General features: G+C 40.1%; 1 protein-coding gene across 2 annotated transcripts in view; it reads right to left on the reverse strand.

Annotated features, from left to right (window-relative positions):
* cygb2 (cytoglobin 2) overlaps positions 1 to 22,650 on the reverse strand; it is a 49,108-nt gene that overhangs the window by 20,423 nt on the left and 6,035 nt on the right. Inside the window, exons 1-2 of one of the 2 annotated variants that reach the window (XM_026170489.1) lie at positions 19,382 to 19,399; positions 14,310 to 14,983 (exon numbers count right to left, since the gene is read on the reverse strand). In XM_026170489.1, the coding sequence (XP_026026274.1) occupies positions 14,310 to 14,503 (194 nt within the window). In that variant the 5' untranslated portion in view covers positions 14,504 to 14,983; positions 19,382 to 19,399. Of the gene's footprint in view, positions 1 to 14,309; positions 14,984 to 19,381; positions 19,400 to 22,650 lie in introns of those variants that run through there. The other variant, XM_026170487.1, reaches the window with a different exon arrangement.

Raw genomic sequence — 22,650 nt, forward strand, 5'->3', positions numbered from 1 at the left:
TGTAATTTATTTTATCAACTTTCCTTCTGACGATGCTGTCTGTGTTGAGCGCTCAGTGGATCTGCGCTCGACAGTGCAGCCTAGGCGGAGTAGTCGAACGCAGATTCACTCAGCGCAGGGCAAGCTAGCAAGACAGAAGTTAAGCTCTCCTGGCAACATGGCAAATTGAACCTCCCCCACCCTCATTCAGATCTGGCGTTTGGAATTATTTTGGTTTTCATGTGACGTATGACCCTGAAGGTAAGCGCGTCATGGACTAAAGTAAAACAGTATGTCGGATGTGCCATGCAATGCTCAATTACATGGGTGGGAACTAGTGTGTTAGCGCAGTTAGCTCGTTAACGTGTTGGCCGTCTAGCCCCACGCAGGGGTAGCTCGTTAACGGAGATTTGCCGTGTTGTGGCTTTAACGTCATTTCAACGAGATTAACGCTGACAGCACTAGTGGGTAACACAACGAATATGACTGCACATTTACTCCGACATCATCCTAGTGCAAAGACAAGTGGAAGCAGACAAAAACAACAAGCACACCCATATGGAAAAGAAATAGTAAAAACATACATGATTTACTCATGAAAGTGGCCACTTTCTCATTACTTTCTTTTTTTTTTTTAGTATGTATACAAAACATACAAGTTTCATTATATAATTTTTCAAGGGATCTTATATGTGTTTTCACTCTTGTATGCTTTTCATACAAGTTTCACACAAGACAGATAAAAACTTTATAAGATTTATATATATCTTTTCCATATGGGCACATGCTACAAACTTTATCCGAGTCATTTAGACAGCCGTTAGCACATGATTCTCCTTATGGGGACCTATATGTTTAATATACTGCTGAGAATATAGCCCAGAAGAAGCGGATAGTATAGCTTTTATTTTGGAAAGAGACATTTCTCTGTAATAAACTCTCTTTTCCAAAGATGCATGATTCCTCAATCAGATACAGGGCTTGCAATATCGCTAGCCTGACGTCCTGGAGCTAGCGATTTTTCCAGTCGGGCTACCAAAATCTATCTCTGCCCTGCCCGTCGGGCTATTGTAGGAAGAAAAATATATGTCAATGCTTTTGCATTCTTTCAGAAATGTAGCTGGGTAATTATGTCATTGGCATCGGTGAGCCACTGTCAATATGTGACATATTGAAATCGCGTTTGAATTTGCGCTTGTTTTTTTGCTTTCACTTTGCAATCGTGCGAACTGTGTATAGAGAGCGACAGCACTGATCTGTGAGTGATGATAATTTGTGCACCAATTCCTCTGACATCGTCTTATTAATCATTAGCTTACTATGCAAACATGACAAGTGAAATCTCCCGCAGCAAGCTTAAACATGTGAGAGGTTGATCGCGCAGAGAATCGCTGAGCTTATGTGTGTGTGTGTGTGTAAAAGCAGCAGGATATATATTTTAGTTCTGCTGAGCCAAATAAGACAGGTCAGGGTGAAGAATCTTATCTGGTGCGCGTCTTTTATTTTGACAGCGAATGCGCACATGCGGACCACTTATGTGCACCCGTGTAAATAACATAATGTTCTGCCGGGTGTGTTGTTGGTTTTCTCTCGATTTCTGAGTCGACAAGCGCCTTTGTTACTGGGACCAGTCATTTTAAGAAAGGCCCCCATTAGAACCCATGAGAAATGCAAGAAATGCATTATTGCTCAGTCTGCAATATCTTTCCCAGAACAAACACCAATTGCAAATAACATACTAAAAATAAACCTGAAAATCAGTTTAAAACAGCGTACTATGTTGCAAAGAGTGAACTAACACTGGCAAAATTTAGCAGTCTTTGCAAACTTCAAAAGCAAATGGCTCGTCTTTTCCACTTGCTCTACCACTCAGTGAAATTTCAATCAGGATTGACACAGACTGTTATGTTTACCGTCACAAATTCATAGAAATTCTGTCAAGAAAAATTGAGTTAATGTGTAGTTTTTCAACAATTTTTGATTATGTTTGTTCCTTTACAATATAATTTAGTATAATATTGTGCAAACAAGAACAAAACATCATCAAAAAATGCTCTCTTTTTATTGGGCTACTAAATTATTTGAGCTACGCTGAAGAGTCGCTCCGAGGCTGCAGGATTTGAAATTTTGCGAGCCTGAGATAGCTTTTTTTATATTTTTGTTTCAAGCATTAATTTTAAAAACTGTACTTTTGAGTTAAAATATATATTTATAATTTTAATAAATGACAAATTAAAAAGGCATGAACATTTTTTTTTTGTATCGAAAAAATATCGAACTGTGACACCAAAGTATCAAACTGAACCGTGAATTTTGTGTATCGTTGCACCCCCAATATATATATTTATATATATATATATATATATATATATATATATATATATATATATATATATATATATATATATATATATATATATATATATATATATATATATATATATATATTAGTGAAGAAATCTGTCTTGCTTCAATTGAACCTTTCATGTTTAACTGGTTGTAACATTATCTTAAACAACTGGAAGAGTTTAACTTTGTTTTTTGTTTTGTTTTTCTATCATTATACAAATGCACAAGGCATAATAAATCTTTCCTATTCTGTCACCCTCCTGAACACAGCCATTGCATTACATTTAAAATGAAGTATCTCAAAGTTTTTCCACCCAGCATAATTAAAGAGGCTTGAGGGACTTCACAGAGAGGTGTACAAATGGAGGAGAACACGATGGACCACAGTGACTATCTGATAAGTTTCGGTGCATGTTTAGCACTTTGGAGAGCTCTGAACACATTCCTGCACCTGTCTCTGCATTTAAATGAAGTCATCAAAGATTAAGCAGCACCATTAGCGACGGTTGTTAATCGTACTTTGATTACACTGGAAGGGTTCGTCTAATTCTTTGAAGCACCACGAACAACCTTGAGCCTCACTGCTGGAATTTCAAGGACATCTTTTTTTCATAAGACAAACTCTTCAACAACACGCCACCGGCTTAATTACCGACTAATTAAAGGAACCCACGTAGTCCAGATTTTAGAAGCTCTACAGTCAGATAGCTGCAGGAAGTCTAAAAAAAAAGAAAAAGGAAATGACTAATTAACTAAGTTATTATTATTTATCTGTAATATCCACAACTCCTGAACGGACTGCCATGAAACCTTATAAAGACATTAATGAGCTTCAATCTGGGACAGGAGTTAACCAAATTATTTGTGGGGTACCCCTTTTTTAAATATTGATTATATACTTTAGCCCACACTTTAACTATATATATAGTTAAAGTGTTAGTATTTTGCTCAAATGTGTCAGACATGTTTTGTATGTCACTGAAAATTATTTGGAATTCCTCAAAAGTTCTTTAAAACAAAGAAGCTCTTTGTATCATTAGGGGTTTTGGAAATCAAAAGGAAACTGACGGGGACATCAAACACAAAATATGTTACGTTAAAATTAAATTAAATCATGGAGCAAAACTTTGAGGTGTGGCTAATTATGTATTAACACAGAAAAAGGAACGACATGCTGACTGTTTAAAGAAAAAACTTGCTAGTGATTCTGTTTAAAACAAGAGCCGTGCACGTATTGGATCACTCACTCATACTTTCCTAACCTTTCTTACAGTGTGGAACTGTCTTGCCTCGACCTTTAAAACAATTAATTTAATTATTTTATCACAAAAACACAGATTACTAGTAATCATTCCAGCTGAGGGGTGCGCTATGAAGATTAATGAGATACTGAGCTATGTTGAGCTTGAAGAGTTTTCTGTGCCATGTCTAAATAACCGTGGTAACTTATGCCGACCCTGTGACCTAGGGCCCAGGTTGGAAGTGCCACGTTTTCACTGATTTTTTTATTTCCAGTGTGTTTTAAGTGCAATACATATTCTCTACTATATTTGTTACATGTTCAGCCAATTCACAGTAACACCAACTGTGCAATTGGCGAAAATGTATGAATGTCTTCTGCTTACTCCTAATAGTGCTAAAAGTCTCTCTTACACTACTGGAGCTGAAGCTAACAGAGCTCAGAAAAAAAAATCTATTTTGAAAATCCATCAGTGGCATTTGTAAGGAATTTATTGCCAACAATATTCCAAACTAAAGTCTTATCCCCGTCTCCTTTCCTAGGCTACCGGAAACTTACGAATCCGAACATGCGGAGTAACACTGGATCTTTTAATGTGCAGCTATAATGTTAGGAATAAATAGCACTGAGTAGTAAAACATAACAGGAGATTATAGTTATTTTTCTGCTCAGCTTGCTTGTGATGATTATGAATTCACAAGATTAATGATCTTCTCTCTCGTTTTATTTGCAGCCCCAGTGTTGCATTCGTTTCTTTATCACTAGTTCCTCTGATAATGCCTCTGATTTGAGTAGATGGTGCTCAGTTGATTAATTTGTGCAGAAGAGAAGTCAAGGGATGCATCAAGCACCTCCTTTTCCTTTTTATGTGAGTGACACAGAGCCTGAAGCAGAAAGACTGGGTTAAGAAAGAAAGTTGATAACCAATAATATGACACCTACCACCCACAGCTCGTGACCATTGGTGAGGGTAGGGACATAGATCAACCGGTTTTACACTCAACTCTCTCTTCATCATTATGGACCGTCTGTCAATCGTCTGTCGATCTCCCGCTCCCGTCTCCTGTCACTCGTGAACAAGACCCTGAGATACTTAAACACCTCTATTTGGGGCAGGAACTCATCCCTGCTCTGGAGTGGGCGCTCCACCCTTTTCCAGCTGAGGACCAGGGCCTCAGATTTGGAGGTGCTGATTCTCATTCCCACCACTTCACATTCGGCTGCGAACCATTCCAGTCCAAGCTGGAGGCCATCACCTGATGAACCCAACAGAACTACATCATCTGCAAAAGCAGCAATGAGATTCTGAGACAATCCAAGTGGAAGACTTCCACCACCTGGCTACACCTAGAAATTCTGTCCATTAAATGAATGATGAATGACTGATGACAATTATGAACAGTATCATGACAAAGGGCAGCCATTACCCACCAGAAACAAGTCTGACTTATTGCCAGCAATGCAGACCAAGGATGAAGAGCTGGTCCAGTGCTCCATGACCAGGACAAAAACTGCATTGTTCTGAGGTTCAACTAACAGACGGACTCTCTTTTCCAGTACCCTGGTATAGACTTTCCCAAGGAGGCTGAAGAGTGTGATCCCCCTATAGTTGGAACACACCCTCTGGTCCCCCTTTCTTAAAGATGGGAACCACCACTTTGATCTGCCAATCCAAAGGTACCACCCCTGATCTCCATGCAACGTTGTAGAGGCATGTCAACCAAGACAGCCCTACAACATCTAGAGCCTTCAGGAACTCAGAGCGAACCTCATCCACCCCAGGGGCCCTGCCACCAAGGAGTTGTTTAACTGCCTCAGTGACCTCACCCCCGCAGATAGACGAGTTGATTTAAGGAGGTCCTCGAAGTACTCCTTCCACCTTCGGCAATGGAGGTGCTGAACATGGTCCATTCTGACTTAATGTCCCTAGTCTCCCTCAGAATGCCATTGAAGCTCTGTCGGAGGTGTGAGTTGAAGATCTTGTGAACTAGGGCCTCTGCCAGGCGTTCCCAGCACACCCTCACAATATGTTTAGATGCACCAGGTCTGTCCAGCATCCTCCCCTGCCACCTGATCCAACTCACTACCAGGTGGTGATCAGTTGACAGCTCAGCCCCTCTCTTCGCCCAAGTGTCCAGAATATATGGCCGCAGGTCTGATGACACAATTACAAAATCGATCATTGACCTACAGCCTAGGGTGTCCTGGCATCACGTACACTTATTGAAACCCCTATGTTCAAACATGGTGTTCATTATGGACAAACTGTGGTTTGCACAGAAGTCCAGTAACAAAACACAGCTCGGGTTCACATCCAGGAGGCCGTTCCTCCCAATCACATACATCCAGGTCTCACTGCCGTTGCCCACATCTGTTGAGTGTTGAAGTCTCCCAGTAGGACAACATGAGTCCCCAGGTGGTGCACCCTCAAGCAGCCCGCCCAGGGACTCCAAGAAGGCCAGGTACTCTGAACCGTCATTTGGTGCATAAGCACAGACGACAGTCAGGACTCGTTCCCCAACCCGAAGGCGCAGAGAACAAACCCTCTCATCCACCAGGAGAAACCACAACTTACAGGCAATAAGCTGAGGTATACTAGGGTACCCACCCCAGCACGCCGCCTCTATTAATGTTATTTACAAATCAGTAGCTATTATCTATCACCTACTCTAACATAATGTTTGTGTAATCAAAGTGAACATCTGTAATGCTACCCTTATGTGATTTTTACTGCACTACGAACTTTAAGTAATTTTAAAAGAACAAAGAAAACAAATTAAATATATACAAAACACAATACTATTCCCTTAAAAGTAAATAATGCTCAAAGCGAGCTGCTTTGGCAGAGGTGTGCTTCTGGTGTGCTTTTTGTTGATTTTCTTTTTTTTATTTACACAAATAATGTTTATATCTAAACAAAAGTTATTTCCAGACTGTGACTAAAAGTTATTTCTCAAATCCAGGAGATCAAATTACAAAGAGGTAATTTCACAGTGCAAAAAAGGTTTTAAAAAGCAAAAGAGGGGTTTTAGAAGATTTATGGCTTTATTGCTGGTCTTTTTGTTTTCCAAAAGAAAGAATATTAATATTTTAAAGTGTGAATGATTTTGGGTGTCATGGTTATTTCTTTTTGCTTTTTTTCAGGGGGGAGGGTAGATGACTTTTAATTATAGAAATTAAGGTCAGATATATACAAGAACTACTTGTAAGCCTGTTGAGTCAGATACACGGTCTGTGGACTTTATACTTTTTACTGCTTGCACAGTCTGCGTAATGTGTAAATAAATAAACTAAACCAAGAAAATGATAGCACGGCTGAGCTTTTTCCTTTTCTCTTCATTAGTTATTGTAGTTAAAAACTACAACCACTTCCTAAAATACAGCAGAGCAATCACCTACAAATTTAGTATACATACAAAAAAATTTGTGCAGTTAATCAAATGATACCATCTTCTTCTTAAGAATGAAAATGTCATTGATTCCTCCCATCAGCACCATACCTACAACAATGCTATGCGAGTCAACGCACTCGGAGTCTAATTGTATTCACAAAGCTGCCATATGCACTGCTCTGACAATGCCTGGGGCGCTCTCACCTTTTGGTGCAATTGCATTTGTACGCACTGGTGAGATCAGCTGAGGCTTTTGTCGCTGTCTGTTCACTCAATGCAGCCGGGCAGATGGATTGACATGAAAACATTAACTCTGTGTTCTCGTGGCAGATGTTGTGCACTGCTCACAACAAGAAGATTTCAACCGCCCCAAGTGTTTGACCCAAGCCGCAGACTGCATGCCAGCTATTGACGATTTCACTCTTTTCTGTCAGGGGAGTTTGAAACTTGAAAGTGTCTCTCATCTTATGGACTGCTAATAAGTCCACTCCCTTGGAAGAAGAAAGGAGCTCCTAGTGTTAAACTAAACTCAAAGAAAAAGGACATGAGCGATGCATCGGACAGATCTACTAGTCACTGAAGCTTCATCAGCAATAGTCTCAGTGGAAGAGTGGATATCAAGACGCAAAGAACAATGAGAAACAAGGAGAAAAAGGTCAGGAGCAAGTATTTAGTATTAGTATTTAGTATTTATTTATTTATTGTCATTGTCAAGAACAATGAAATTGCACTAAGAGTTTGCAGCAATCTGTGAAAAACTGTGGAGGCTCTGTCGGGGCTGGGGAGCTTGTTAAAATGGATCCAATCATGAACCCCGTAAGTGCCATCAAATTTTTATCCACCATGTAATACCATCTGGAAAGCATCGACTGACAATGGCTTCATTTTTCAACATGACACTACCAATGCAGTAAATGCATACCTGGATAGAAAAAGACGGACAATAGAGCACCATCAGTCATGGACGACTTCAACATTATTGAAGCAGTGTCGGATCATCTTGACAGAGAACGGAACAAAAGGACATCCAACATGCAAAGAAGAGCTTTGAATGTCCTTCATGAAGCCTGGAGAACTGTTACTGAAGACTACTTAAAGAAATTACAATAAAACTGAATAAGAGTTTAGGCTGTGTTGTCAAATACAGATGATCATACCAAAATGACTTTGAAGCTCATTAAAACTGTACAAACTCTGGTTTTGTCTCTTATACTGTATTTCTATGGATGTTTGTACAGTAAATTTAACTCACTTCATATGTTCCTGTTAAAGTATAAAGAAAGGTAGCTCAAGAGTTTGACACTGTATATCTGTGCAGGTCTGCTTTTTGTTTCTTCTCTCAGGTTGTTTTCACTTCTTGATTACTTTCATCTGTGTCTTGCTCTCCTGTGTCTCATCATTAACTATAGAGTTTATCCACTCCTGTCTCCTGTCTCTATTTCTTTGTGGGTGTTAGCTTGTCATGTTACATTACTTATGTAATGTGTTTATGCTGTGTTTTTTTCCTGTGGATATTTTTGGACAATATGTGGCTATTTTTGATTCTACTTCAGTCTGATTAATTAGACTGAATCTGTATCCTGCATTCGGGGTCCTCTCTACTCATTACTGTAAGTTTACATGTTAATTAGTCCTCAGGTCATTCTGTAGGTTTGTGTGGATGTGAGAGTGAAAATTTCATCTCTATGGAAGAAAAATAGAAAAATATTTGCACAAAATAATTTTTGATAAAAACTATTTTTACATGCTTCCCAAGTTGAGTATATTCTGATCCTGTTTATATGGCAGTAAATTAACACTTTATGTGGGCTCTGCTGTTTCTAAGCTACAAGAAACGCTAAATTGTCAGTATATAAAAAAAAAAAAAAAAGAATTCGTGGACAGGTGATGTGCCTGGCAGCTTTGACTTAACGGATTAAATGGTCATCATGGTTTAGCTGAGATTTCAAAGGAATACCCATGTCACCTTTTAGAGGGGGAAAAAAGTAATAAGAAATGAAAGGAGCGACGTCAAGGAGAAGAGCTCTGCAGAAGCACAGAACGAGGCATTCAAGCGCCAAAGCCTGTTGCTGTCATCCACAGATAAGAGCACACGAAACACACACACACACACACACAAGATGCTCTCTGCCCCATCTGCTCCCCCTCGGGGGATTATCGTCACCTCCAACCGAAAATCAGTTTGTCGCAGTCACATCAGTCTCCTTGGCTACGACTCGCTGTCCATTTTAACAAGCCCTTAAGGTCTCAGTGACACTGACACAGTTTAGCTGAGGATTTAAATAAATTAAGCCTCTCTTCTTTGATATATATTTTTTATTTATTTATTTTTTAAATGGAAAAAGGAGAAGCGCCGTTAGATCCTGTTGGTCTGCAGCTCTGTAGAGTGAAGCATTACAGAAGATTGTTCGATCCTGGAAAAATGTTTAATTTTCACATGACTTAAAAAGACAGCAGCAGTGAAAGAGAGAAATGTGAAATAAAATATAAACAAGGTGAGAACAGGTCAAATTTAAGGTGCCCTTTTCACAGTTTTCACTTTACTTGTGAGAAGATGTGGTGTATGGAGCCGTCTCAGCATCTTAATGAGTGAGGAACTTGATGTTCCCTCCTTTCCTGCACTTGTCACAGTTCAGTTATTGTTGAGAGGCTGAGGGATTTGGTGCAGAACATGGTGTGGGTGTGCCTGTTGTGGTGAAAAAAATCTGTTTGTGCCGTCACTTTGGGATCTGCCTTCCTTCTGGGGAAAACCAAGTTCTTATAGCATAGCTCATTACATCTGGAGAGCAGACTGCAGGCTCATAGTTAGAGTTAAGCGTCTGGGAAAGATGAATACATGTGTGCTTCTGTTACTGTCTAATACAAAAAACAACATGAAAGCATTAACACAAAGTATTAATTCAGTACTTTGTGTTAACTGAGACACAATAGGGATTAAACAGAAGTTTTTGTGCATCATATCAAAGAGACCTGAAAAAAACTGCATATCAGAGCGATACGTGGTGCGATGTCTGGTGCGATGCCTGGTGCGTCACCACGTGCATTGCAGGCTGAACAATGCTTCAAGCTAAATATTGAAGAGATGCTACAACAGGCTGCTGCCGATCATCGAAATGATGACATCCGTATCTGGTACCATACAGACGCGAGCCTATTTAGTCCGTTGTGATGGCAGGCCAACACAGTGATGGCAAGGTTTACCCCTTCTGGTCTGCTTCCAAGTTTGTTGTGCCTGGAAAAATTCCAGAAGGATTTATCCAGGAGTCATACAAGTCTGAGAATGAAGCAGCAGCTGCAAAAACTCAAAATCTTACCAAGTATATTTGTCTTATTTCTAGTCAAAATTATCTCATTACACTTAAAATAAGACACAATCAGCTACAGAGCAACATTTCAGTAAGCTAAAGGAACTTGTTTCAAGACAGTGAATCTTGAAACTAGAGAAAAACTAGAGATTTTTCACTTGTTCCACTGGCAGATTTTTTCACTTATTTTAAGCTAAAATATCTTGTATTAAGTGGGATACACTGTCTTTGCACTTATATGAATTTGAGTGTAATCCCATTCTTAATACGTAGGGTTTAATACGATTTTAACCCATCTTTGGCAGCTATAACAGCTTCACCTGTTCTGGGAAGGTTTTCTACAAGGTTTAGGAGTGCGTTTATGGGAATTTGGCTCATTTGTGAGGTCAGACAGTGATGTTGGAGAACATCACAACAACAAGAAGGTCTGGCTCACGGTCTACTTCATTTCAGAGTTGTGCTAACCCAGATTTGTCCATTGGATTGGCAGATGGAAAAGTGTTATTCATCACTCCTGAGAGTGTAGTGGTGATGTGCTTTACACTGATGTATCCGACGCTTTGCACCTCACTTCGTGATGTAAGGCTGGGATGCAGCTGCTCGGACATGGAAACTATGAAGTTCTCTACACACTTTTCTTAAGCTATTCTGAAGGCATCATGACTGACCTCACTCTGTGATTTTTACGTGGCCTACCACTTCATGGATGAGTTGCCGTCATTCCCAATCATTTCCACTTGGTTATAATGGCACTAACAGTTGACTATGGAATCTTTAGTACCAAGGAGATATTCCGACTGGACTTGATGCACAGGTGGCATCCTATCACAAGCCCACACTGGAGTTCACTGAGCTCCTGAGAGTGACCCATTCCTTCAAAAATGTTTGTAGAAGCAGTCTGCATGCTTAGTTGCTTGATCTTATATACCTGTGGCCATGGGAGTGATTGATACATCTTAATTCAATGATTTGGATCGGTGAATGAATACTCCTTGAAATGTAGAACATCTCAGAATAGAATATCTATTTCTGAGTCTGAACCTGTTGAGGAAAAGGTTTTCAGCCACATTCATCTGCAACCTTATTGTTTCGGCTTCCCAGACATGCCATGAGGGAGGGAACCTACAGTGATGGTAATTCGAAGGGTTTGCTTTCCAGCTCAGCTCTCTTCAGTACAAAGTTTGGAAAAAATGCCCGCACTAGTTCACTGGTCCCATCAACAGGCTCTCAAAATACTCGATCACCCTTGCTTCACGCTAACCCACAAAGAGCAGTGCACCATTGTACTTGAGTGTTAGCCACCTAACACTGAGGGTTACATTCCAGGGACGCCAATGGAGCCAAAACAGAGTGAATCTCATCCCTACCCGTCCTTTTTCACTGAAGAGCTTTTTGTGTACCTCAGCAACGTCTGTCAGGAGATGAGGTGAGGCCACCCCTATATCTTCAAACTGCCTTCGAGACTGAGGACGTGCTCATCCGGTTCAGGAGCACCTCAAAGAGCTCTTTCCACAATATTCCAGTAAGGCTCAGCAGTTCTCGTCTCTGACCAAAAGCTGGCCTGAGGCTGAGCCAAGTCTGCTTTTCTTATTTCCTGCTCCTGATTCACCAGACAGTTTGCTAGGAGCCATCTGAAAGTCCTTCTCACTGAACTCTTCCCAAGCTTGAGATTTTGGTTCTGCCACAGCAGACGCGACAGCCCTTCTGACCTTTTTTTGGTACCCAACGGCCCTTTAATAGTTATCTATTCCAGCTGACCATTAGGTGTTGATCAGCTGACAGCTCTGTTATCCCTACTGCGTCTTGTCTCCTTAATGGCAAATAATTGTCCTTGAACTTTCTATCATTATTATTGTTATTATTATTTTATAGTATTGTTCTGTTTATTTTTATCCTCCTGCTGCTAAACTAATTTCCCCTTGTGGGACAATAAAGAAATTGAATTGAATTGAAATTGAATTGTTCCTCTCTTCAAGAGTGAAGAGTGTCTTGGCAAATACATCAACAACACAGATCAGTGACCTTTCGGTTAAGGTTATCCTGGATCAAGTAAATTAATGCGTGACATTAATTTGTGTCTTTTCTTTTCCAGTCGACGCTGTTCAGATTTCTCCAGTCTCTGGATGGGACACCCCCCAGGATCCCACCCAGAGACTGCAACAAGCACGGGTATTCTGAACTGCTGTTTGGTGGATAAGCACAGACGTGATCCTCAAGTTTGGCCAGAAGCTTGTTAGTGTTGGCTTCATGTTTCTGGTCCAAAAGGTACATCCAGCCTTTATACACAGTCAGTATTCAAACCCGTGAGAAGAGCAAAGAAAAAATTGATTAAAACTTCACATTATTAATGGAAAGCTTTTTGGTGGAAATATTTTTAGCTTATGTAATATCCTGCTGCTTGCAGTAATCGGATGATTTAGGATTGTTTCCAGCATCTCAAGATAAAAAATGTTGGTAATTCTTAAAATCTGCACCCACCTAAACAGCCAGTACTGTAACTTCTGGTTTGCTGAGACCAGAATTATTGACCTTTATACATTAAATATGCATGAATGATGTTAAATCTCTGTTTGATATTTCCTTATTTAGGTGAATTTTATGGTGCAAGGCGATTAAAGATTTGTCCAGATGTTTCCACCTTTTGAAAAATATCTTTACTTTGTGTGTTTTTCATTGTGATTACAAAATAAAAGAATGACAAGAGCAGAAAACAAATGAGATCTTAGCAAGAGCATCTAAATTGTACCATGTGTTCTTTCTTTTTCTTTTCTTTTTTTTGGTCATGTCTCAGATGATTTGACAGTTAATTGGAAGAACAACAATCAGACAAACTTGCTAGCCTGCTGTGCACCCCGCTTTAGTCTCTGATCAGCTAACCTAGCGGAGCAGAGCATCTCGGGGCTTTACTCGTTTCTCTGTAAATCTGAGCCATGTTGAAGAAGACTGAAGTGGCGAACAGCTGGATTATACAAACAACGGGGAGAGGAGGGCTCATTAAACCGCAAGTCATTTGTACTTGTGGTTTTGGTTATTTAAGATGATCCAACTTTCTGCCTTTCACTGCTGCCTGCATGTGTGATTAAATTAAGGTCTAATGTCTCGTCACATTGCACCATGTTGTGATTTTAATTAAAAGTCCTCCTATTAAAGGTAAAAAATGTCCTGATCACTGTTAAACTGCAGATCATCAAATACAGCAGCAGTTGGGCTATAACAAAACAATTTATGATGCTATTTTGTGAAATGTCATATTTAATTTCTCATCACTTTAAAATGAGGCTCCGAGGCGAGGGTGTCTCATTTGGTTAAACGTCTGTTGTCTCGACTCCTCTCTCCTCGTGTCCCTCCCTCACCTCCTGGTCACCTCAATTCCTCCTGACATGTCTGGTGGGAGGGGCTAAGAAAGGGGAGGACAGGAGCTGAGGATATGTGGTGTGGGAGAACTGAGAAAGGAAAGCCTCTTTCAGGGCTGTGAGAGTGAAATCAAAATATTTAATACATCTGATAAACCATAATCACGGTTAGTTAGCTAAAACTAAACTATAACTCAGTGTGGGAAATTGTTTTAACTGAAACACACATAAGCTTGGTTTTTTTTTTGGTTTTTTTTAATTGAAATAATATCGTGCATAAAAAAATATACAGGAAAACATTTTTCGTTTGTCAGGCTGGTGTTGTTATGAGTTCCAGGGATGATTAGGGTTTTTCCAGTTTTCATTATTTTTGCACTGTAGTTTTGCATTGTGTATTCGTGATATTTGATTTTGTTGTTGCTTTCTGTTATTTCTTAGTGTTTACCTGTCTTGGTCTTTCCTTTAACTGATTCAAGTTCGTGTTAGGGTATTTCATGGCTTCAATTCGGTGCAGCAAAAATGTTTTCTATCAGTGGTCAGCGGGATGTTGCTCAGGGGAGCAGGAAGGTTTGCATGTTCGAGCTCAAGCAGCAGGAACACTGAGCAGTGTTACATCAAAAGACACGAATCAACCTTGGGATCTTTAAGCGTGGAGACTTTCTAAGTTCACTCGCGCTGACGGAAAACCCACCTTATGAGAACAGACACCCCCACATCCTCACAGTTCTTGTAGACGTGCCCCCACGTGTCCTGGACGATCTCCCTCTCGGTGTCGGACAGCGGCTCCGCGCGCTCCGGACGGTCCTCGCACTCCATCTCTCCTCTCTGCACTCCCAGCAGCTGCGGAGGTGGCGAGGGTGGCGGCGGAGACTCCCGGCGCGACATCCTCCTGCGGCGCAGCAGCCCGGAGGCTCCCAGCAGCGCCCGGGGGAGGTAGGGAGCGAGGGAGGGGGGGAGGGAGACGGAGAGCTGAGACCCCACGGCGGGAGCTTGGAGGAGAGACGGGATGAGAAGAGAAGTAGAGAAGAAGAGGAGGAGAGCGGGAGAAGAGAGGAGGCAGACGGCACTCAGAGCCAAGAAAAGGAAAGGGAAAATGAAGCTCCACTGCCACCCACCGAGCTCTCTCACTCCAAACTCTCACTCGCTTGTACTCCCTCTAACTAAAAACTTCTTTCTCACACTGTTCTGCTGTCTCTCCCCTCCTCCTCCTTCCCCCTTTTCCCTCCCTCTCTCTCCCTCTCCCGGTGAGGGAGATGCTTGTCGGTGATGCTGATGTTGTTTTCCCGTCACTTCTCCTTTGCTTCTCTCTGATCCACTCGCTCTGGGTGGAGGAGATGAGGCGTGCTGAGGCTGTGTTGTGAGGACCTGATGGAATGAGAGCAGGGTGGGGAGACGACAGGAGAAAGAAACAGAGGGGTGGAGAGACCAGGAGAAAGGAGGGGGATGAAAGAGGAGGCGAGAGAGAGAGGAGCACATATCTTAGTGCATATGTGGACGCATGCAAAGAGTGAGGACTCATTTCTGTCTACATGGTATATTTTCTTCTACATGCCATCAAAACATGTAAATATGTGATTATTAGAGGCAGCAGTGCAACATTAGCGCAGCAGAGAAACCTTTGCTCTGCATGAGTCTGTGTGGGACTAACAGGATCCCAGTGTCTCAGCATCTCTCAATGATTTAAAGCCAACAACTTTATTCTTTTGTCACTCTTTGCACAGTGCTGTCTTTTAGAGAATAAACGGTGCTAATGAATGAACACAATCTCCTCAGCAACAAACAGAAAAGCCCCTTTATTAGATACAACTTGCTAGTACTGGGGTGGACCCCTTTTGCCTTCAGAGCCACTGCTTCATGGCTGAAGCTGCTTCATTCATCAAAGTGCTGGAAACATTCCTCAGACATTTTTGGTCCATGTTCACGTGATAGCGTCATAGATTTATCAGCTGCATGGTGTGAATCTTAAAACAATGTTCAGGTAGGCTGTGGTATTTTAATAATGCTGAACTGTCACCTAGTGTTGTCTTCTGCTGCTGCATCTTACCTGATTCGACGTGTTGTGTCTTTAGAGATGCTCTTTCTCGTGAATTGATTGTAAGGAGTGGTTATTTGAGTTACTTTTACCTCTGGATCTGCTCAAAGCAAATCTATCCATGCTCCTCTGACCTCTGATGTCAACAAGGTGCTTTTACCAGCTCACTGGATATTTTTTCTTTATCTGAAAGTTCTCTGTAATCCCTAGAGATGGTTGTGCAGGAAAATCCCAGCAGATCTGTGAAGTACCAAGACTAGGCCAACTACATCGTGTTCAAAGTCACTCCCCTTTCTTCAACATTCTAATGCTACAGGTTAAATGCATTGAGTTGATGCAATATGATTGACTGATTACACATTTATGTAATCAACGCCTATTCAATGAGTAGTTGAATAGGTGTACCTAATAAAGTGTCCAGTGCAAGTTTTTCACTTGGGAGCTGGTGGAAAAATCAAAAGCAGAGAAAAAGAGAGCGATGTTGGGAATTCTCAATTGTTGCTAAATGTCTGATGCTTGTATATAAAACTGCTCACTGATGCTCTGTCATTTTAATGCCTGGTAATTCATCCACTTGTGGCCTTTTTAACCTGGAGCTGGTAGAAAAAATATGAGCAAAAGACATTTCCATTCTGAAACCAGTTAATTAATAACAGTCTTAAAAACCCAGACAGCCTGGCGTTCATATACATCACACCTAAATAACCAGTCTGTCAGCATGCAGGGTGGGGTTAACTTGCCAGATCTGACATTTATCTTTTACATTTTTAACATGGAGCTGTGCAAAAAGCACCATGAGTGTGCAGGGTTGTACAGTGAGCATGTGCAATCCTGCACAGCTTCCTTGTATAAAGCTTGATTTTGCCCATGTGAGAATAAGACAAATAACAGTGCTGTGTCTTTTTCCTGCCCACTCTATGCAGAAAGCCTGACCTAAACCAAGTGATGTCTTTCCAATGAGGATGCATTTGAAGCGACTTCAAAAAATGTCAGTCTGATTCTCCCAACATTATCTAGAGGTCATGTGTGAAAATGGCATTAGAGTAGTTTTACGAGCTCCAGCAAAGAGGCAGGAATTAATTTGCATACCTAGAGATCCACGCATGGAAAGAAGCTAGCAGCGTGCAAGGCCTTACATCAAGGCCATTTAAGACATTAATGGATTATAGTCATAGTCAAAAATAGTTCTATAAATGTATTTTGATAAACTGAGCTTAGCTTTTAAGGGTTCATTAGTGCCAAGTCAGGAAGTTTAAGCTGACCTTGCTAACACCGTTTTTCATAGTTTTCTTTTAGAAAACTATGTTGAACAATCTCAGTAAAATTAAACTGTGAAGTTGATAGCCATGAACGTAAAACAATAAAATATTCTGTAGAGTCACTGCTGTCGATCCAAGATTAATAAAGGAACAGAACCCTTTCACATTTAATCCGTTTTTCCAGAAATAATAACGTATCCTCGTTTACTTCAAGCTTTGAAATCAATCTTTGTTCTACTGCCTCAAAGTGGATTAGGAAAAACTGCACATTCAAGCTCCCTCAACAATCATAAAATGTTACCTGAAAATAAAAGCAAGGCTATTAAACAGATCCAGAGAGGTGGATGATGAGGTGCTTTCTACTCATGTGACCACAAATTGCTCACATCATCTAAATATGTAAGATTTAAAACAAAAAAAAAGACACAGAGAGAGAGAGAGAGAGATCTGACACTTCTTCTCACTTGTTTTCGGGATTATAGAGGTAAAAATATCAAAAAGCTGCTCCCTCCACTTTCAGCCTGCCAGGTTTAATTTACCATGCTTTCATCACTGGAGATAATTACACTTACCACTGCTTTCTATACGGTAAAGCTGGTTGACCTTCCCTATCTGAAAAATCTAATAACCACCAGTACTCATACAATGGGATAGAAAATTGCCATCTTATATCTCATCTTTGCTACTGCTGGGACTGCGACACATATTTAAACCGTTTCACTGACTGGTTTAATGTATCAGGAGCCCTGAACCAGAACCGATGTAGGAAAGCCTGTCTTTGCAGTTTGAGCAGCAGTCTCATGGATAATATACCACATCATGTCCCCTCTCTGTACCTCAACAAGCCAACAACAACCTCCACCTGCCTGCGATTCCTTTACAAGCTTGTTTAGTGGAATATGTCTGCTCTTATTGCTTTTGTAAATGATGGCAATTTAATTCAATTCTGTTTTATTTATACAGCACCAAATCACAACAAACGTCACCTCAAAACACTTTACATAGTAAGGTAACGAAAGAAATCCCACAATCACATGACTTGGGAATAGTGGGAAAGAAAAACTCAATTTTCACAGGAAGAACTCCCAGAAGAGCCTAGTTCTGCTAGAATGCTCACCTAACAACTTGTCACCTCACATAAAAACAAAACCAAAAAACACATTTTAAAAAAATTAAAAAATTCACATTTTTATACCCAAATTTGAGTATAAAAGATTACATTAAAAAATTTCTGGATAGCAACAATAATCATATTTTTATATGATTATTTACCATTTAAAAATATCATTTTAATTAAAGAGCTTGCACCTGCTGGTGGATTAACCAATACAAGGACGTAAAAAATGATTTTGGTCGTTTCCAATACTGTTAATTTAGGGTATAAATCTTAGATTAGGTGGTGGTCTACCACATTAGTTAAGCATTGGAAATGATGATAATAATGAATATGATCAAAACTGAGTCCTGTTTCAGAGCTTTGTCTCGAGCATTTTGGCTGCATCACAGGTCACTCGGCCTTAGAGAACTCCTTTCTCTATATTTATGAATTACATTTAAAACAATGACAGATATGTTGTAGTCAATAGAACTTGAAACTTGCAGCTGAGGCTATAATATCATCAGGAAAGTGTTTTAATGAAGTTATATGTGAAGATACCCAGGTACTGTTTTCCTATAGACTTCAATATATCTGACCTTTTTTTAAAAAAAAAAAACACCAGAAGAGTCGCCCCCTGCTGGCCTTTAAGAAGACTGCAGATTAAAGGTGCTGCACATTCAGTCTATGTCTATCATATTTATACAATCACCATGGCAGCCTGTGGCTACATAATGACAGGATATGATGTGATAGGAGTTTCCTGTATGTTCATTTTGTTATCATGGTTATTTTATTATTATTATTATAACACTGTGAACATTGTATCCTCAAGTAGCCAGTTAACAGTGTTATCTTTAAACTGTCAGGACTTAGTGATAGATTTAATTCGGTTATATTTAAGCAGAGGCAACTCACTCATAAAGCGCCACATTTTAAAACAAACAGTTCATAATATTCCCCAGAGCCCAGGGCGAGAGATGAAGTATTCAGATTCTGATGTTTTACACATCAAACAATCATATTTACCATTTCTACAAGAGCAAATGTCTGAAGTTTTGCTTGTAAAATTAGTGAAACTGTGACAATACTGTTTTTTAATTAAAAACAGCTACTGTTTAAAGATCTCCAGACTGACGTAAATGATCGTCTATTTTCTTATATAACCATTTTGCTTGCTCTCGTATTGAAAAAATAAATATATTCACTTTTCGTGGCAATAAACAGAGTAGGGCCAACTTATTATTGTACAGATGAGCTGCAGGGGCTATTGTCAGAGGGCACCAGCATAGAAATGAGTCATAATGTAAAAGATGGCATTGAGACAAAGAAAACAGTACATGCTTTAAAACTCAAGGAGAAGGTTCTGCTTATACACAAACTCTCTCTGGACATTGCAGTAGACAGTTGAGCAGGTCCGGAGGAAGCCGAGAACAACATGGCCCTGGAAAGGAAAGAGACCAGACCAGAATGTCATTAAAGTTAATGCAGGCTCCTGCATAATCACCATTTCTTTCTCAATCCTTCAAATAATATTCGAGCTACTCCGAGTGCTGCTCCATCATGTTTAAAGCCTGTAAATGCCTGTTTTCTTAGATGTGTGCCACCTGTATTTTACCGCACAGCCTTCACTACGGGCTTTCGGTACAGTCAGGTCTTTTAAGAGGGCCTTCCAGATCATGACCTCAGCGTCCTGGAAGGTGGTTGTTTTCAGGAGAAGCTTTGTGTTCGTGAGTGGTAAGAACTGCTGCAAAAATGGGACTGAATAAAATAAAGAGACTCGACTATAAAAATATTTCAGACTCATTTGTGTGTGCTTTTTTTTAACTATTTAAAAAACTGTTTTGATCCGGTGAAGAAAATTTGATTTTCAGAACTCAGTGATAGAGAAAATTGCTTATTAAGATGTAGATTTTTGCAATGAGCAAGCGCCAAGAGAGCACATCAATCTATATTTGTGCAGAAGACTGAAGGCTGTGCCCGAGGAGGAGGTCAAACATTTATCTCAATCCAATCTGCCATGGTGGTATTGAAAACGCCACATTTGGCATTCCTTATTTAAAAAAGAAAAAAACTACTAAACTGCTGTCTAGACAAAAGCAGCAGAGGGGTGGTGGAGGACGATGCTGCTGACAGGTCTATTATGCCACAGAGGCGACTGGAGAAGCCGACAATCGAGAGATGGAGCTGTCACAGCATTTTTCAAAATGGCAGATTTCACTGCAACACCAAAGGGTGTCACTCTGTCACTCGTCAATGCACGATGCAATAACTGCCTCAGACGTCTTGCATCTGTCACAGCTATGCTGGTGCTCACTATGTAGCATGAAATATTGAAAAAGAAGAAAACTGCTATGTGTACTGTGTTGTGAGTGCCAAAGCTGTGTGCGTTGCACGACTGGGACATTTATGAAGGAGGACAAATGGATAGAAAACACAATCAGAAGCCTGACAAACTCCCCTGAGCATGAAAATCACCATGGTCAGTCTGTCTTGTCTCTGCTAGCCAGCTAACTAGGCCTCTTAGTTAGCTAGTTTAGTGTTTTCTGTTAATTTATGTTGTAAATTTATGTTGCATGTAGAGATGGACCGATCCGATATTACGTATCGGTATCGGTCCGATACTGACCTAAATTACTGGATCGGATATCGGAGAAAAATAAAAAATGTAATCGATCCATTAAATATCACGGAAGCACCTCACAAAACTTGCAACACGCCGTAACTCACCTCAGAACGTTAGCAGTCGGAGCAGTATGCATCACGTGATAGAGCGGCTGTGGCATGCGGGACCTGTCGGTGGTCTGGATAGCATGTGGAGCTTCGCTAGCAACCCGGCATTTCATCTCCGACAAAGTTATCCCGAGAGAAGTAAAGCAAGTGTGTAAGTCCATCTCTGAATGTTTGTAAAGCATTCCTGCGTTAAGCTTAACGAGCGACTGCCTCTCGCTCTCCGGCTGCTACTTCAATCATGAAACTGCTTAACGATCAGCTGATCGGCTTTTCTGTCGCGAGTCCGTGTCTCTAGTTTGCTTTTGGCCCACTTTGCACCAGAAAGAGGAAACCAGCGGCTGAACAACAGCAGCACGTTTAAGCTTGATCAGCTGTTGTTAGAATTTATCTAATATTACTTTCTACTCGAGGATCTTTTTCTACGTAGCTGACGCTGGTAACTGTGCAGGGGCGGATCTAGCAAAGTTTAGCCAGGGGGGCCGATAGGGCATTAACAGGGAAAAGGGGGCACAAAGACATACTTTTCTTTCTTATTCTCAATTAAAATGTCCAGCTTTTAATAAATAATTATCTGACACCCAAAGTTTTAATTTGATGCAAAATGAATAGAAGTCCATTATTGTATATAGTAACTATTAAGTCTAATATATATACCCTAGTAAGCTATAGTACTTTTTCCTTTGGGAAGGTACCATCTGTGCAGTCTGCAATTCTGTTGAAGAAAGATGTTGAATCTATTTAATATTTCTTGAAAAATAATTGATTTCTGTGCATTTTTTTTCACACTGCATCAAATTAAGGTTGATTACGTCGATTAAGCATCATGAGGTGGCGCGTGAGGGGTGGTTCCTTATTTTTTATTTATTTCTTTTTGTTGTTGCTGGGAGTTGGAACCCTATTAGTTAGGTTGCTTAATATTTATGCTAAGTACTCTTTAAAATACCAGAATAGGGAGGATGGTGTAGGTTTAAGTTTATTAGATTGATCAGTATTGCTGAAATATGAAATATTTTTTTTTGCATACAGGTATAACAGAATAGCTTTAGTGTAGTTGTTGTTTTAAACTTGAGTATGAACTTATACAAAATGCAGCAAGATATTTAAAAAACAGTTTTGTTGATTAAAAAACACTATATCGGATTCATATCGGTATCGGCAGATATCCAAATTTATGATATCGGTATCGGTATCGGACATAAAAAAGTGGTATCGTGCCATCTCTAGTTGCATGTAGCACCTTGGTTCCTGGAGGAACGTTGTTTCGCCTCACTGTGTACTGTTAAACTGTATATGGTTGAAGTGACAATAAAGCCAACTTGACTTGACTTGACTTGAAGTGTAGTTTTGACAATACATAAAGTATATAATCATGTATTTGTTAAGCACTACACAACTCAAAGAGTATGTGAGTAACAAAGGCTTTAGCCACTGACTTCAACTGGACCCATGAGGCTCAAAGTCAGCAAAGTTTTAGTTTATGCAGCTGCTGCCCTCTACTGTCTGCTGCACCCATAGTAACATGAGGCAAGTGTACCAAAGACTTTGAAAGAGAAAATAAGCTGAAACCTTTGACTTCTTTCCAAAAGACTGGAGGTCCACACTGAGCTGGTCTGGTCTCTCTTTATTTTAAAAGTCCCTTGATGAAGTTGGGAAAAAAATCAGAATCAGAATCAGAATCAGAATACTTTATTGATCCCTGGGGGAAATTATTTTTTGTTACAGTGCTCCATTTTAAACCAACATTAAGACAAGACAGACAATACGCTAACTAAGAATAGTACAATATATACATATATATACATACATACATACATAAGTCACTTATAAATAAATATTTGGAAAAGAAACATGTGTAGTTGTAGCAGCAAACAGTGTGTTAAGTGGATGCGTTGTACAGGGAGATGGCCACAGG

Source organism: Astatotilapia calliptera, chromosome 6, assembly GCF_900246225.1.
Source record: "Astatotilapia calliptera chromosome 6, fAstCal1.2, whole genome shotgun sequence".
Lineage (NCBI taxonomy): Eukaryota > Metazoa > Chordata > Actinopteri > Cichliformes > Cichlidae > Astatotilapia > Astatotilapia calliptera.